The 12,895-nt window shown below is 54.0% G+C and overlaps 1 protein-coding gene across 1 annotated transcript; it reads left to right on the top strand.

Moving 5' to 3' along the window:
* The first annotated feature begins 2,161 nt into the window (after positions 1-2,161).
* APLN (apelin) lies at positions 2,162-11,831 on the top strand. Its single transcript, XM_049644266.1, has 3 exons — positions 2,162-2,607; positions 8,408-8,579; positions 9,264-11,831. Exons 1-2 carry the CDS (start codon positions 2,541-2,543, stop codon positions 8,572-8,574), a joined length of 234 nt encoding a protein of 77 aa, XP_049500223.1. The 5' UTR covers positions 2,162-2,540; the 3' UTR covers positions 8,575-8,579; positions 9,264-11,831.
* The last annotated feature ends 1,064 nt before the right edge of the window (positions 11,832-12,895 follow it).

The raw sequence follows: 12,895 nt of genomic DNA, 5'->3' as shown, positions 1-12,895 counted from the left end.
CTTATCTCATTTAATCCCCTAAGAACCCTGAAGAGGAGAGGATAGAGATGATCATCCTCATGAAAACCAGTAAGCAGGTAACGTTAACAAGCCCCTACAGCAGATAAGGGTGCAGACTCAAGGCCAGGTGTTTGTCCTCCTAATTGGGAGGCTCTTTCCAGGGGGACAGCACCAGCGGAAATGAAATCATGTTACTAACGCCAACTGCTCGCAGCCTAGGCCTTATGTTGCAGGATTTTATTACCTCAATACCCGGAATTTGTTGTCTCGCTGCTTCGAAGAATGAAGAGGTGGACACAAAATGAGCTGCAGGCAAAAGTTTATTAGAATATCAGATTAGAAAGGAAGAACAGTAGGAAACCTCTCTTTACAGAGAGGGGGGCATTCAAAAGTGAGTGCCCGTGGACTATAGGCAAGGGTCCTTGCTTTATAAGGTTCTGGTCAGCTCCCCTACCCTTCCCCCTTGTTCCTTCTCAGGCCCTACCCTTATTGGCTGGACAACTCTAGGTGCTGGGTTGTCCATTCCTGATTGGCTCTAATCCCATTGTATGAGGGGTGGTCTATGGTCATACTGTTCCTTGTGGGTCATAGGTTTTATGGTCTACTACTTATTTTTAGTCAGGTCTTTTGTCAGACTCCTGAGGGAAACCTGAGGGGGAGCAGGTGGGGTCCGTTACATTCTTAAAAGGAACCTTAAGCCCGAGGGAGTTTGCCGTAGTCAGACATTCCCAGCATTGTTCCAAAATATGTGTTTGTCCCCCCCCCCCCCCAGGGACCTCAGGTCCTATCCTTTCCCTCTCTACCTATTTTATCCTCTCTTTCCCTATCATACGTACAGATGAAGAGAGGCACTCTGCTTCACATGGCTCTGCCTTTTTCCTACTGGACTGTGGCTAATAGGGTCATAGACTATTAACAGGAACCCTCTTTTAGTCCCTTCCCACTGCCTTGATTGACGCAATATGGATGTTTTTGAAAACTTCATTTATATATTCAAAATTAGGTACTGAGCCCCAACCGGGTCCCAGTCAGTGTTCTAGATCTGGGATACAGCTGTGCACAAAGCAGAGATCCCCTTCTTGTGGAGTTGACAGTATGAGTGGGGGGAGACAGACAAGAAATAGTGTATATACTGGATTGTTTTAACATTTCAAAAATATTTTAAATAGGTCGTGGTCTCTCACATCTTTTATGGCACGCACACTGTCCAATGTATTTTTTGTGTGTAAATCTGCACCTGCACTTCAAGAAACTGTCTGGCTGGCTGAAATGTGGAAACACCTTTCTATTTAGTCTTTACCATGTGTCGAGTGCCACCTATGTGCAGAGTCTGATACTAGGGACCTTGGAGAGATGCAGAAGAATGAGAAGACAAGGTCCTGTCTTAGGGGCTTCCCAGCCCCATGAAAGAGGCAGTCCTTTCCCTTCGGAGCTCCTAGCCTGTATGAGCTGACAGACTAGTATGGGAAGGCAAATAACTTCAGGACCCACTTACAAAGGGGAATCCCAAGTAAGTGCAAAATGAATCCAGGCTAGACTGTTCAGAGTTGGGTAAACTGTCCCCTCTCATGATGATGGGAAATAAGAGAGGGGACACCATAGGAGCTGCTGTCAGTCTTGGGCACAAGCCTAGACAGTCACCCCCAATACAAACCCAGCTGAAGACGCAGAGGAGAAAGGAGGGCCAGTGTGTGTGTGTATAGGAGGGGAGGTGTCTTGGCTGGGGAGTGGCAGCAGGAAGGAGCCGGTCAGAGGTGGAGGGGGTAAGTGGGGACAGCCTAGGCAGGGGGGTCCTCCCTGGAGCGCCCTGGTTCCTGGACAGCCGTTAAGGAAGCGAGGTGAGAAAGGGTTAAGTGTGCCCCTCCACCGCCCCAAATGCTTCCTGTGTTTGAAATCCTTCAGGTCTCCAAAATCCTCTGGCCCCCGGCCAGGCGGGCATTGTCCAGGAGCGGTTGTGGGTTGTCGGAGCAGCGGTGCCGCCTTTGTTGTGGGGCCACCTCGAGGTTCCCTCTCGCGCCCTGGCTGAGGCCGCACAGTGTGCGCTGGGAGGGGGGCGGTGCGGGAGGCTTGCGCTCTCTCTCTCTCTCTCTCTCTCTCTCTCTTCCTGCCCCCCCTCCAGCCCTCCAGCCCTCCAGATGACCACATGACCAAGTGGGCTCGCGGCCAAGCCACAAGCTACAAAATGCAGCCCCTGGAGTGAGCGGGGAGCGTTCTCGCTGGCAGCCTGGGCTACGGGCAGTCGGAGCCGCGGCCGAGCAGCCAGCCTCTTGGAAAGAGTTCGCCGCCGTCCCCGAAGCCGCCCGCTGAGGCCAGTGTGTCGGCGCTGTCCGGCGGCGGGAGAGGGAAGCTGCCGGAGAGGCGGCGGCGAGCGAGCGCGGCAGCCGGCCAGCCCGCGGCGCAGCCCGGGAGCCACGCGAGCTCAGCGCCCGCACGCACGCACGATCCGCGGCTCGCGCCTCGCTTCGCCTCGCCTCCCGCCCGGCCTCCCCGGCCTCCCCGCCCCCTGGCCCCCGGCTGCCGCGCGGCGGCAGAGGAGCAGCATGAATCTGCGGCGGTGCGTGCAGGCGCTCCTGCTGCTCTGGCTCTCCCTGACCGCGGCGTGTGGAGGTGAGTGCGTGCCCTGCCGCTCGCCCGCGAGCCCCTCGCCGGGCTCCGGGACCGCAGCCGACGCGCTCCCTCCCCTCCGCCCCCCAGCTCGCGCGCTCTCCTCCTCCCGGGACCGGGCGCGAGCCCAGCGGGAGCAGCCACGCGCCGGCCGCGCCGGGCCACCGGCTGACTGACAGGGCGCCTTGGGCCAGGGACCCGTCGGCCGGCCGGGCCGACCGCTTCCTCCGCGGGGGAGGGAGGGGGGGTGCCTGGCTGGTTCGGGGGCATCACCCGCCCGGGGCCTTGCCCCTCCCGGCGACCCCTCGAAGTCCGAAGAGCTCAGGGCCGCTGGCGTGCGCCCCGGGTCCCGCGGCCTGCACCCCGCGTGGTGGAGGGTGTATGTGGGGCGGGGGGCGTCCGTCTCGCTCCCCGGGAATCAGTGGAGGGAACCGACCTGACTGAGCCTGGTGGGCTGGCCTCCCAAGTGGAAGGTTTTCCGGCCCCCGGAGGTTAGGGGCCAACCGCCGGTCCTGGGGCGCGGGCCACTGGGGATGATGTGCCAAGATGCAGACGTGACACTTGTTGCATAGGCAGGAGCGCGCGGCGGGGGCGGCGGCGTGGAGCCCAGCTGCCGCTCCTTCCAGCCTGCATGGGAGCGGAGGCAGGCTTCCCCGGGGCCGGCCAGGCAGGGCCAGGCCAGGCAGCTCTTCTCTTCCCTTTCCCCAAGGTCCTGTCTGGTCTGTTCTCCTGCTGCCGCACGAGAGGCACTCCTCGAAGACTCCTCGACACCCCGACACCCCGGGGACTCCTTCTTTGATATCCTGGCTCTGGCCTTTACTCGGCCCCAGGCAGGCTTCACCTCAGTCCCCGTGTCTCCAGGCACCCAAACAGGAAACGTGGACCTGACTTGACACCTCCATTCGGAGAGTCCTTTCTCCCCCACCCGCACCACACACCGCCCCTCACCTGGCATATACTTGGCGCTGGTGCTCCCTTGCCCTCCCCAAACCTGGTTTCCCCAGATGCCCTGGCAGCCCCGGCCCAGGCTGCTTGTCCCCTGTGCGTCAGTGTCTCCTGGGGCGGTCAGCTCCCACCTCCAGCTGCCGCAGTCCTGTGATCTGGCTGTCACTGCTGCCTGCCTGGCACCACAGAAGGGGAAGGCCAAGACCAGGTGGACTAATGCCAGTGCCAGGGCTGGAGTCACAGAAAGGTGGGAGCAGAGGGAAGGAGAGGGCAGGGCAGCAGGTTTCCTAGAGGAAGGGCATGGGGTCCTACTTAGTTCCAGACCCTCCAGAGTAGGAGGATGGCCTGCAGCCCAGGAGCCTCTGAGGGGCCTGGCAGGGCTCTACCTCTCTCCCTTTGTAGGCTGCCTCCTTTCTCTGCTCTTGCCTTTTGGCACTGCCCTGGCCCTGGGAGCATTGCCTGGCTTCTCAGGAAGGTGCAATTGGTTGGCTCTGTCACCCCCTGTCTTCAGCTAGCTGTCCAGTGTCTTCTTCTCCAGGACCCAAGTGCTGGGTCAGCCTCTTCCTTGGTAAGAAGGAGCCAGGCTTTTCTTCAGAAATCCCTGTCAGGCAGGCAAACAGAGAGCAAAAGGTATGAATGAGGGACACCACATGGACCTGCCCTCCAGGAGCCTGCTATCCAACGCAGTTGGCAAGACAAGACACCCGCATGACACCACTACTGGCAAATAGTCCAAGGTGGTGCCTTCAGGGAAGAAAGAGTGGGTGCAGAGAGGGTGTCCCAGAGAAAGCTGGGGCTTTCTGATCTACATACTTGGTGCTCCCCCAAGAGACTATGGGGAGACCCTTGGGCAACCGACTACCACTAGAACCCTTTCAGGATCCAGCCGGTAAAGGGAACAGGACAGCTAGTTTCAAGGGGGAAGTAATACTGTGTTTTGGCCCAGACCCTGTCACCTCTTGCTTTAATTCACCCTTCTTCATTAGGCCATCTGTCTTCATGCCCTTGTTTGGGTAAATTTAGTACCCTCACATTTTGCTTAAGCCTAGCACTGGACACTTCTAAGGTTCTCAGTGCCTTTTCCATTCCATGACATCTCCTGGAGCCAAGGAGGGGCACTTCCGGGCAGGTGGCCACCAGCCAAGGGTCCGGGTACCTATGGCCTGGCTCCTCCTGCTTCCTATCCTGGATCAGAAACAGGGACCCAAAACCACCTTGCCATTGGCCCAGACTTGCATGCTCTCCCCAGCCAAAGTCTCCAGTCAAAGTCCCAGGCCTGAAAACCTTGCTTCTTCCACAATATACTCTGTCCTGACTTGGAATGTCCCCCCGCCCTCCCCTCACCAGACACACACATACTCCTTCAGTGCCTCCTGACCTGGGATACACCTTGTCTTCTGAGTCTGAGAACTGCTGGGCCAGGGCCAAGTGTCCCTTGGTCTTTGAGCACCTCTCTTTCTCCTTCTCCCCTCTCCCTCCTCCCCCTCTTCCTCCTGAGCCCTAACTCAAAGCCTGTAGTCACGGCGATAGTGTGAGGATAGCCTACTCTCAGAGAAGGGGCATCTGCACCCCATCCCCAGGCCCTAAGTGCCAAGCACTCTTGTAACCTGAGTCAGGCCTCTCCGGCGAAGGGTTAATGCAAGTGAAGTGAAGGGCCAAGCTGCCAGAGTGTGATGTGTCCAAGGGCAGCAAAACTGGCCCAGGAAGATAGCTCAGGGCACTGGGGTGGAGGGCTGGGCAGACAAAGGAAGGGTGCCTCATCAGGGAGGTACCTGTGGTACCACAGAGCAGTGGAGAGGACACAGCCAGTGGGTCGCCAGCAGAGCACTCGTGTGGACTTTTAAAGCAATCATAAGATAGGCTGGACGGCAAGAGGAAAAACAGGTGCCTCATTCCTGGTGAGGCTGGCATGTTCCTGAAAAGTCATATGCACTTCTTTGTGCACTGGCAGGGTTAGAGTTCAGGTTACATGAAAATCAAATCCTGTTCACCCCTGACCGCAGTTCTCAGTGCAGAGATGCTGGAGCCCCGTTCTGATGGTGCTTCAGAGAGCAATGGCTCTAGTTCCTCTAGGCTTCAGATTCTTTGGGGGGTTGCCCCAGCCTCCCTTTAAGTAGCAAATGGGTTGGAAGAAAATATTTAAGTGCACTGAGGATGGCCGCCATTTCTAAAGGGGAATTCTTTTGTACAGGCAGGACCTCTGCAGTGATGAAAATCAGCAGCCTTCAAATGTCCCTTTGGACAGGATAAAGCCTGGGTTTCAGGTGTCAGCTTATCTTAGGGTGAGCCAGACTCAGAATCAAAAGTAGGAAACAGGTGGGTGATGGGATCAGGGTGTGGGAGGAGCTGCAGACTTCCTGCTACAAAGAAGACAGTGAGCCCCCCCACCTGATGGGATGCAATGTGCCAGGGGCTTCTGAGTGGCTGCTCTCTGGGGTCTGGCTCAAAGTAGTTCTTCTCTGCAGGCTTGGAGTCTAGATGTCTCCCTGGCCAGAGTCTGAGCCAGCATCCCTGTTCCCCATCCTGGTTCTTGACCTCCCCCCACTTAGGGCCTTTCACCCCTAATCCCCCCTTCCTTACTGCGCCCAACACGCATAGTCCTGGGTGCTGAATACTTGGAGATGACACCCTCCCCATCTAGGCACCTTGCCTCTCTTCTCCATGCCCGCTATACCGCTGGGGCTATAACCTGTGCCATCGTCCCCCCACCCCCACCCCAGCCCCAGTAGTCCAGGACATGGACTCAAGAACCAAGGCCTCACATTATCAAGACCCCTCAGGTCCTTCCCTGTGCCTGGCCACACCCTCACCACAGTCCTTCCTGTCCTGAGTGTTTCTCTGGTACTGACTCCTTATCAGCCTCATTCTTACCCACCTCAGTGGTCAGGAAGAGCCTTGAGGGGACCCCAAAACACAGGGCAGAAGCTGAAGCAGCTGAGGTTGGAGGGGTGCTTCCTGAATGTTCTTCCCTCCTCTCTCCTTCCCTGGCCCAGCCCTTTTGCAAATGGCTTTATGACAGACAGAAGTGACTTCCTGCCCCACTGCCCCAAAGTGCGAATATAATTTGTTTTAATTCTCATAAGGTGATGGATTTTAATTGTCATTAGGGGAGTAGCTGACACATTAACCCACCCCAACCAGAGGCACAGGAGTGAGTGTGGCTGGTAAACAGTGGGGTCCTAATGGGCCTGTGGCTCTCTTGGGGAAGGCGATAGAGGATTAGGGACTGTGCATGTGCACAGTGGGACTTGAGTGTCTGAGAGAGCAGCAGGCCCCAGGAGCCTGGGTGGAGAGGGCCCAAAGGACAAACCTCGCCTGCTTTTGGCCCAAGAGGAGGATAAATGCCTGGAAATTGTGTGCAAAGGGAGGAGGAATCATGAGAGCCAAGGAGGCAACAGAGGAACCAGAGCATGGGGATGCTGGAGGCAGGAGGAGGGAAAGGAAGAGCCGCCAGGGGTATGACTGGGGGGCTAGCAGCCAACGGGTGGTTCTATGGAAACTGTGAGCTAGTTGTGGGGATTCCTGGATGGATGGAAGTGGGGCTTGAGGGGCAGGGACATAGCTGAGGGCGAACCCGGTGGTGTGGGAGGAGAGAGACTGGGATTAGTGATCACTGACCTCAGAGGCTGTATTTCTGCAGGCCAGCCCTGGACTGGCCATTGCACAAGTTCCCCGCAAGTCCGCCTTCTGCCCAGCACTTTCTCATCTCCCTGTTCTGCCTGCTTCCAGAGGCCAGGCTTGTTTCTGGAGTGCAAGCTTGCCTTCCCTGGGTGCGCTGCAGCCTTCGTGAGAGCCGGTCCACATGCCTTCTCCCTCACTGTGCCTAATGACACCCAGCACCACTTGGATTCTATCGTCAGGGCTTGGCCTGACATCAGGAGGCTTCTACTCTAAGCCAGATGTGGACAGATATAGAGCAGAGCCCTAGAGAGCAGAAGAGAAGCCAACTGGGATTTAAGTGGAAGGGGTTTACATCAGACACAGGGTAGGGGTGTGATCTGGGGATGAAAGGAGATGGGGCATCTGGTGGGGGGTACCAGCTGCAGCAGACCACACCCCTCCTGATGCACACACTTGCTGCTTCAAGTGACCATTCACTCAGTGGTTCACTCATTCATTCATATAAGATATTTTGGTCTCTAAATCTGGTCATAATCTGAAGGGAACCCAGCTTAAGGCACACAGAGCCAGAGACAACCCCCCACCCAGCCATACCCACAGGGAGATCACAAGGAGCAAGTGAGATGCCTAAACACTGATGAGATGCCCAGGGGTGAGGTGTGAGATCTTGAGTACTCAAAAGTGGGTCACCTGCATATTGAAGGATGTAGGAGCACAGTGACATGATGTTCTGGATTTGCTATAGAATGCTTCACAAAGAAAGGGGATAACTAAAGCATATGTGACTCCATCTGGAGAACTGTGGAATCTGGGTGATGGGTACATGGTGCTGGGGGGAGTCATGTCATTGAAATGTTGTATGTTTGAAATGTTTTAAGTGTATCCATTGCAAGGGTACAATGGAGGGGGGGTTATTGCTTGCTGTGCCCTAACCAAGTATAGACATATGCCCCAAACTGTACCCCACCATGATGTTCTAAATGAAGAATATGTTTGCGCCTGCCAGAAACATGAGAGAGCTGCCAAAGGACATAAAGTGAGCTCCATAAATCGCAAGATGTGAGTAGCAGCCAGGGCAGTGTAAAAATTGCAAATTGTTCACCAAGATAGAAGATAAAAACAAAGAAAAGCTTTGATGAGTACTATCTCGTGAAGAGATTGCCCTCTACCATGAGCCCATGGCCCCCTGTCCATTTGCATCAGCCTTCCTGGCTAACGGGCTTTCTTCTTCCTGCAGGGCCCCTGCTGCAGCCTTCTGATGGGAATGGGCTGGAGGAAGGCAATGTCCGCCACCTGGTGCAGCCCAGAGGGTCGAGGAACGGACCAGGGCCATGGCAGGGAGGTCGGAGGAAATTCCGCCGCCAGCGGCCGCGCCTCTCCCACAAGGGCCCCATGCCTTTCTGAAGCAGGTACTTGAGCCTCTGGTCAGTGGGCAGTGGAAGGAGCAGGGAGGGACAGCCTGGAAGCCTGGTGGCCCTGCTGCTTATCACTGGCAGACACCTGTCCCAAGAAGTTCCAGCCCCACACATAATACAGGGGCTTACAGAATACCCATCTTAGACCTTCCTTTTACAGACATGGAGACCAAGGCCCAGAGAGGCCTTACACCTCAGGCCAATCTCCCGACTCTCTAGGAATAGGGTGCCAGCTCCCCTCCACCCTGCTGCCTGGGTTTGAGCAGGCTGGCCCAGTTGGAGAGTTCTAGAAGTCCTGGAGGGCCTTGATGAGCTGGAGAAGGGTGCCCCAGGGTATGCTTATAGGTGTGCAGGGTGGATGTTCACTAGACAGGGGGAGGGAAGCAGAGAGCCTTGGGGGCAGTAGGCAAAGAACAGGAAGAGAGTTGCCCAGAGCCTTGGGAAAGAGAAAAATCCAAGGCAATAGCAGAGAAAGCAAAGCCTAAGACTGTCCCTGAGACCTGGCCTGCGGTGTCACCCCTGTAGCCTGGACAAGGTGGCACCAACTCAGAGACCTGGGGCTTTAGGCTCAGGGTTGTGGGGAGAGGGGAGTGAAGCCTGTCTCCTTTCCTTTCCCAGATTGTTCTTTTGACCTAGGACATGTCAGTGACTTCTCTCTGGTCATTTTTGTCTCTTTAGGACTGAACGGGTCCCTGAGTACCCACCCCCTGCAACTCTCACCAGTCCATAGATTGGTCTGCTTCTCTGGAGCCCTCACATCCATTCGCCTTTCATCTTGCACCTGTCCTCGCTGCTGATGGTCCCAGCTCTTCTCACCCACCGGCTTCCCCAAATGGCGTGATCCTGCCCCTAGTTGGGATGATTCCCTTTCTCTCCAATGGATCCATTCAACCCCTCTTCCTGGCTCTTCCCTAGACTGATTTTGGAGACCCAGCACTGGAAGGCCAGCCTTCTCCTACCCCACCCCCCTTCCTCTAGTCCCCACCTCCTCCCATCTAACAGCCCAAGTTTCACCCAGCCCATTCTTCCTCGGGCGTGCTCTGCGGGCTGGGGGGAAACACTCCCTTCTTCAGTGGGCTTCAGCAGATCCCAGGCTTTCCAGTCAGGTGGACCCTTCACCAGGCAAGGAGCCTCTGGTTAGAGGGGCTGGGGCATCAGGATGCAGACAGGTGCCTGGGGAGGGGCATTGGAATGGGGGTTGGTTCTCTGGTGAAGGGGAGACGGGAGGCATTGGAGAAGAGGAGGGATAGCTGCTGTGGCCTTTCCTTCATCCCATGTTTGGCTTAAGGAAGAGGCAAAGGAGAGGGGCCATGAAGTACTTTGTTACCTCTCTCACTTTTCTGTGTCTCCTAACACTGCCCCCCACCCCACCCCCAACTCCTTCCCTCCCTTGCCAGCTAGTTTAAGCTCTCACTCAGGAGATGGCTCTGTACCCTCCCAGGAGCAAAAGCCAAGCAGGAGGGTTTTTTTGCCAAGAATCACAATACCAGCGCCAAAAGGAACCTTGATGATCACTTAGCTCCGCCTTCTAATGCAAACTCCTGTAAAAATGGACCTGGAGAGGGATAGTGACCTATTCAGGGTCACTGCAGAGCCAGAATGAAGACCCAGGTCTCCCGCCCCCATTTGATGACGTCCTCTTCCCTCTTAATGATATCTTTTCAGAACACATTAAGTGCCTTTCCCAAGGTTGGGGCTGGGGGTGGCAGGGAAGGGAGAAGCAAGCCAGCTATGAACTGCCCCGTGGTGGTGTGGGGAATGAGCTGCTCCCGCCTCCCTGGCCTGCCCCTGCCAGTCCATTTCCCAACTGGGGCTGTAAAGTTCCATAACTTGCCAGCTGCCCCCATTCCTGCAGCACTTCCAGACCCCAGGTATTCTTATAGGGGCAGCTCAGGTACTGAGGCTACTGTTCCAACCCCAACACTGGTTTTCAGAAGCCAGAAGGTAGCCTTCAGGAACTGGACTCAGTAGCCTTCCCTTCATGTTGACTGGACCTTCTTTCCCAGGGGCCTTTCCTTAGGGGAGGGGCAAGGGGGAGAAGAAGGAAGGGAGGGAAGGAAGGAGAGAAGGAAGGAAGGAAGGAAGGAAGGAAGGAAGGAAAGATGGGAGGAAGTATAGGTCCGAGTAGGCTTCCTTCTCAGAGGCCTCCCAGGGGAGACAAGAGCCTGATGGCCACCTATGTATGTGTGGGGACAGGGGGAGTCAGGGCCCCCCGAATCCCATAGTAATCCCAATATTGCCTAACTGCCTCTCCCCCTTACCTCCGCTGCTGCTAATGCTACTGCTGCTGCTGCTTCAAGGCCCACCCTGAGGAGCCAGTCTGGGCACCTGCTTCCCCCTACACCCCTCAGGCTGGGAGTGGGGGCTGGCCAGTGTCCAGAAAGCCTCTTCTGCCACTGATGCCCCCACCAGGGATTGGGCCTTCTTTCCCTTCCCCCTCTCTGTGTCTCCTGCTTCATCAGCTGCCCAGCCCCATGGAGAAAGGGGGAAAGCTGGGGAAGGTCCAGAGACACAGGGTGGAAGAGGGCAGTGGGGGGCTGGGGGACTGTCTTATTTAAAATGGTTGTGTATGATTCTTATACTAATTTATACAAAAATATTAAGGCCCTTTTCATTAAGAAATTGTCCCCTTCCCATAATTATGTTCACTGTGTTTGTAAAGATTGTTCTGTGTAAATATGTCTTTATAATAAAGAGTTAAAAAGCTGACAATTCACCTTTGCTCTTGGAGGTCATATTCAGGAGGGGCATTCCTGTCCCCTGAGGTCCATGGTTGTCCCCATGCCCACTTATCACACTTGCACGGAGGTAAGTGCCTGCATCCCTAATTGATTCCAGGTCAAATGGCCTTGAACCAATTTGCCACAAATTCACAAAAGGACTCTCTTTGCTTAATGACTGGTTCACATAACAGTCCACTTTTAAATGTTTTGGCGTCTGTTTGGATGTCCTTTTCTTTTTTTCTTCAGTGTCATTTAAAGATTTTTAAAAAGCAGTTTATTTAAGGAGATTCTGGTTAAAGGTGGGATTTCTGCTAAAATGTGTCTTATATCCTTGGTGGGTGTCTTCTAATTTTATCTACTTTTGAACACTTTCGGGACTTTTTAGCCAGTTTGCCTTTCTTGAAAATTGTTATGTTTCCTGCAATAAGTACATTTGGTAATGACTTTGTATGTATCATTTTACGTTTCACAAAATAGAGCTGCTTGATGAATGAGAATGCCTGAAAAATAAACTGCAAGGAGTTCAATACAGTTCTGCCCCATCTGTCTCACTTCTTCACGCTTGTTGTCAAAATGCCAATGCCTTGCAGAACAGAAAGGGGCTCGGGTACATGCTAATTTGGTTAATCAACTCATTAGGTTCACACAGGCATACACAATACAGAGTAAAACCCAGTGAAAGGGAGACAGGAGTGATAAAAAAAAGGTCCATTTGATAAATCTTATGGGCTTTTCTGCAGATTTGATAAATCTGTCAAGTGCTAGAAATACATAATTTTAAAAAAAGGTCTGCAGACAAACTTGCTAAAAAGCCATAAAACTGCTCAGTAGGAGATAAAATAGAAAAAAGCCACACACAAGCATGCAAAACAATCTCGTCATTGACAAAATGCTGCAGATTGTGACATAGTGCTTTTAAAATAACGACATTATGTTGGAAGTGCCTCTTAGGAAAATTGGTACAAAATGCCTTCTTTCAAAATTACTACTTTGACTTTTAGGCAAACTGGTCATCAGAGTAACTGGTTTTAGGCAAAGAGGTTTTAGGTGGGCTGGCTTTATGCTGATTGGTCTGTTGGCTCCCTAATCACCCCCAAAGCTCTAATTTTACAAGAAGCCAAGGAGAAGGGGGTGGTGGCAGGGCAAGATAACTTAATAGTGACCCGTAAGTGTATAGCCCTTTAACAGCTTTCAGAGCTCTTTTTAAAAATAGCTCATTTTACCCTCTTAACAACTGGGTGACATAGTCCACAATCCCCATTTTACAAATGAGAAATGAAAAAATGGGCTCAGAGAGGTGAAGCCAATAAGTGAATCTAGAATCTGGACTTTGGATTCTAAAATGCAAATTCTTCCTATGGGACTATAGAAGTAAGTGCCCCTAATTAGAGGGAAGACTTAAGTACAAAGTGTGTTTGGCATTCTCAGTAAGTGCAATAGAAATAGATGGCATGGTGTGGGCTGGAGGGAGCTGAGAAAGGCTAATGGAGACTGTCCTCCTAACACTGGCTCCAGAGGCCCAATTGCATTGGGTTAAGTTGGCAGGAGGATGGTGGGCAGTGGAGGTGGGGTCAGGAAGGGGAGCAA

This window comes from Panthera uncia, chromosome X (genome assembly GCF_023721935.1).
Source record: "Panthera uncia isolate 11264 chromosome X, Puncia_PCG_1.0, whole genome shotgun sequence".
Taxonomy (NCBI): domain Eukaryota; kingdom Metazoa; phylum Chordata; class Mammalia; order Carnivora; family Felidae; genus Panthera; species Panthera uncia.
This window is presented reverse-complemented; position numbering and strand designations above follow the sequence as displayed.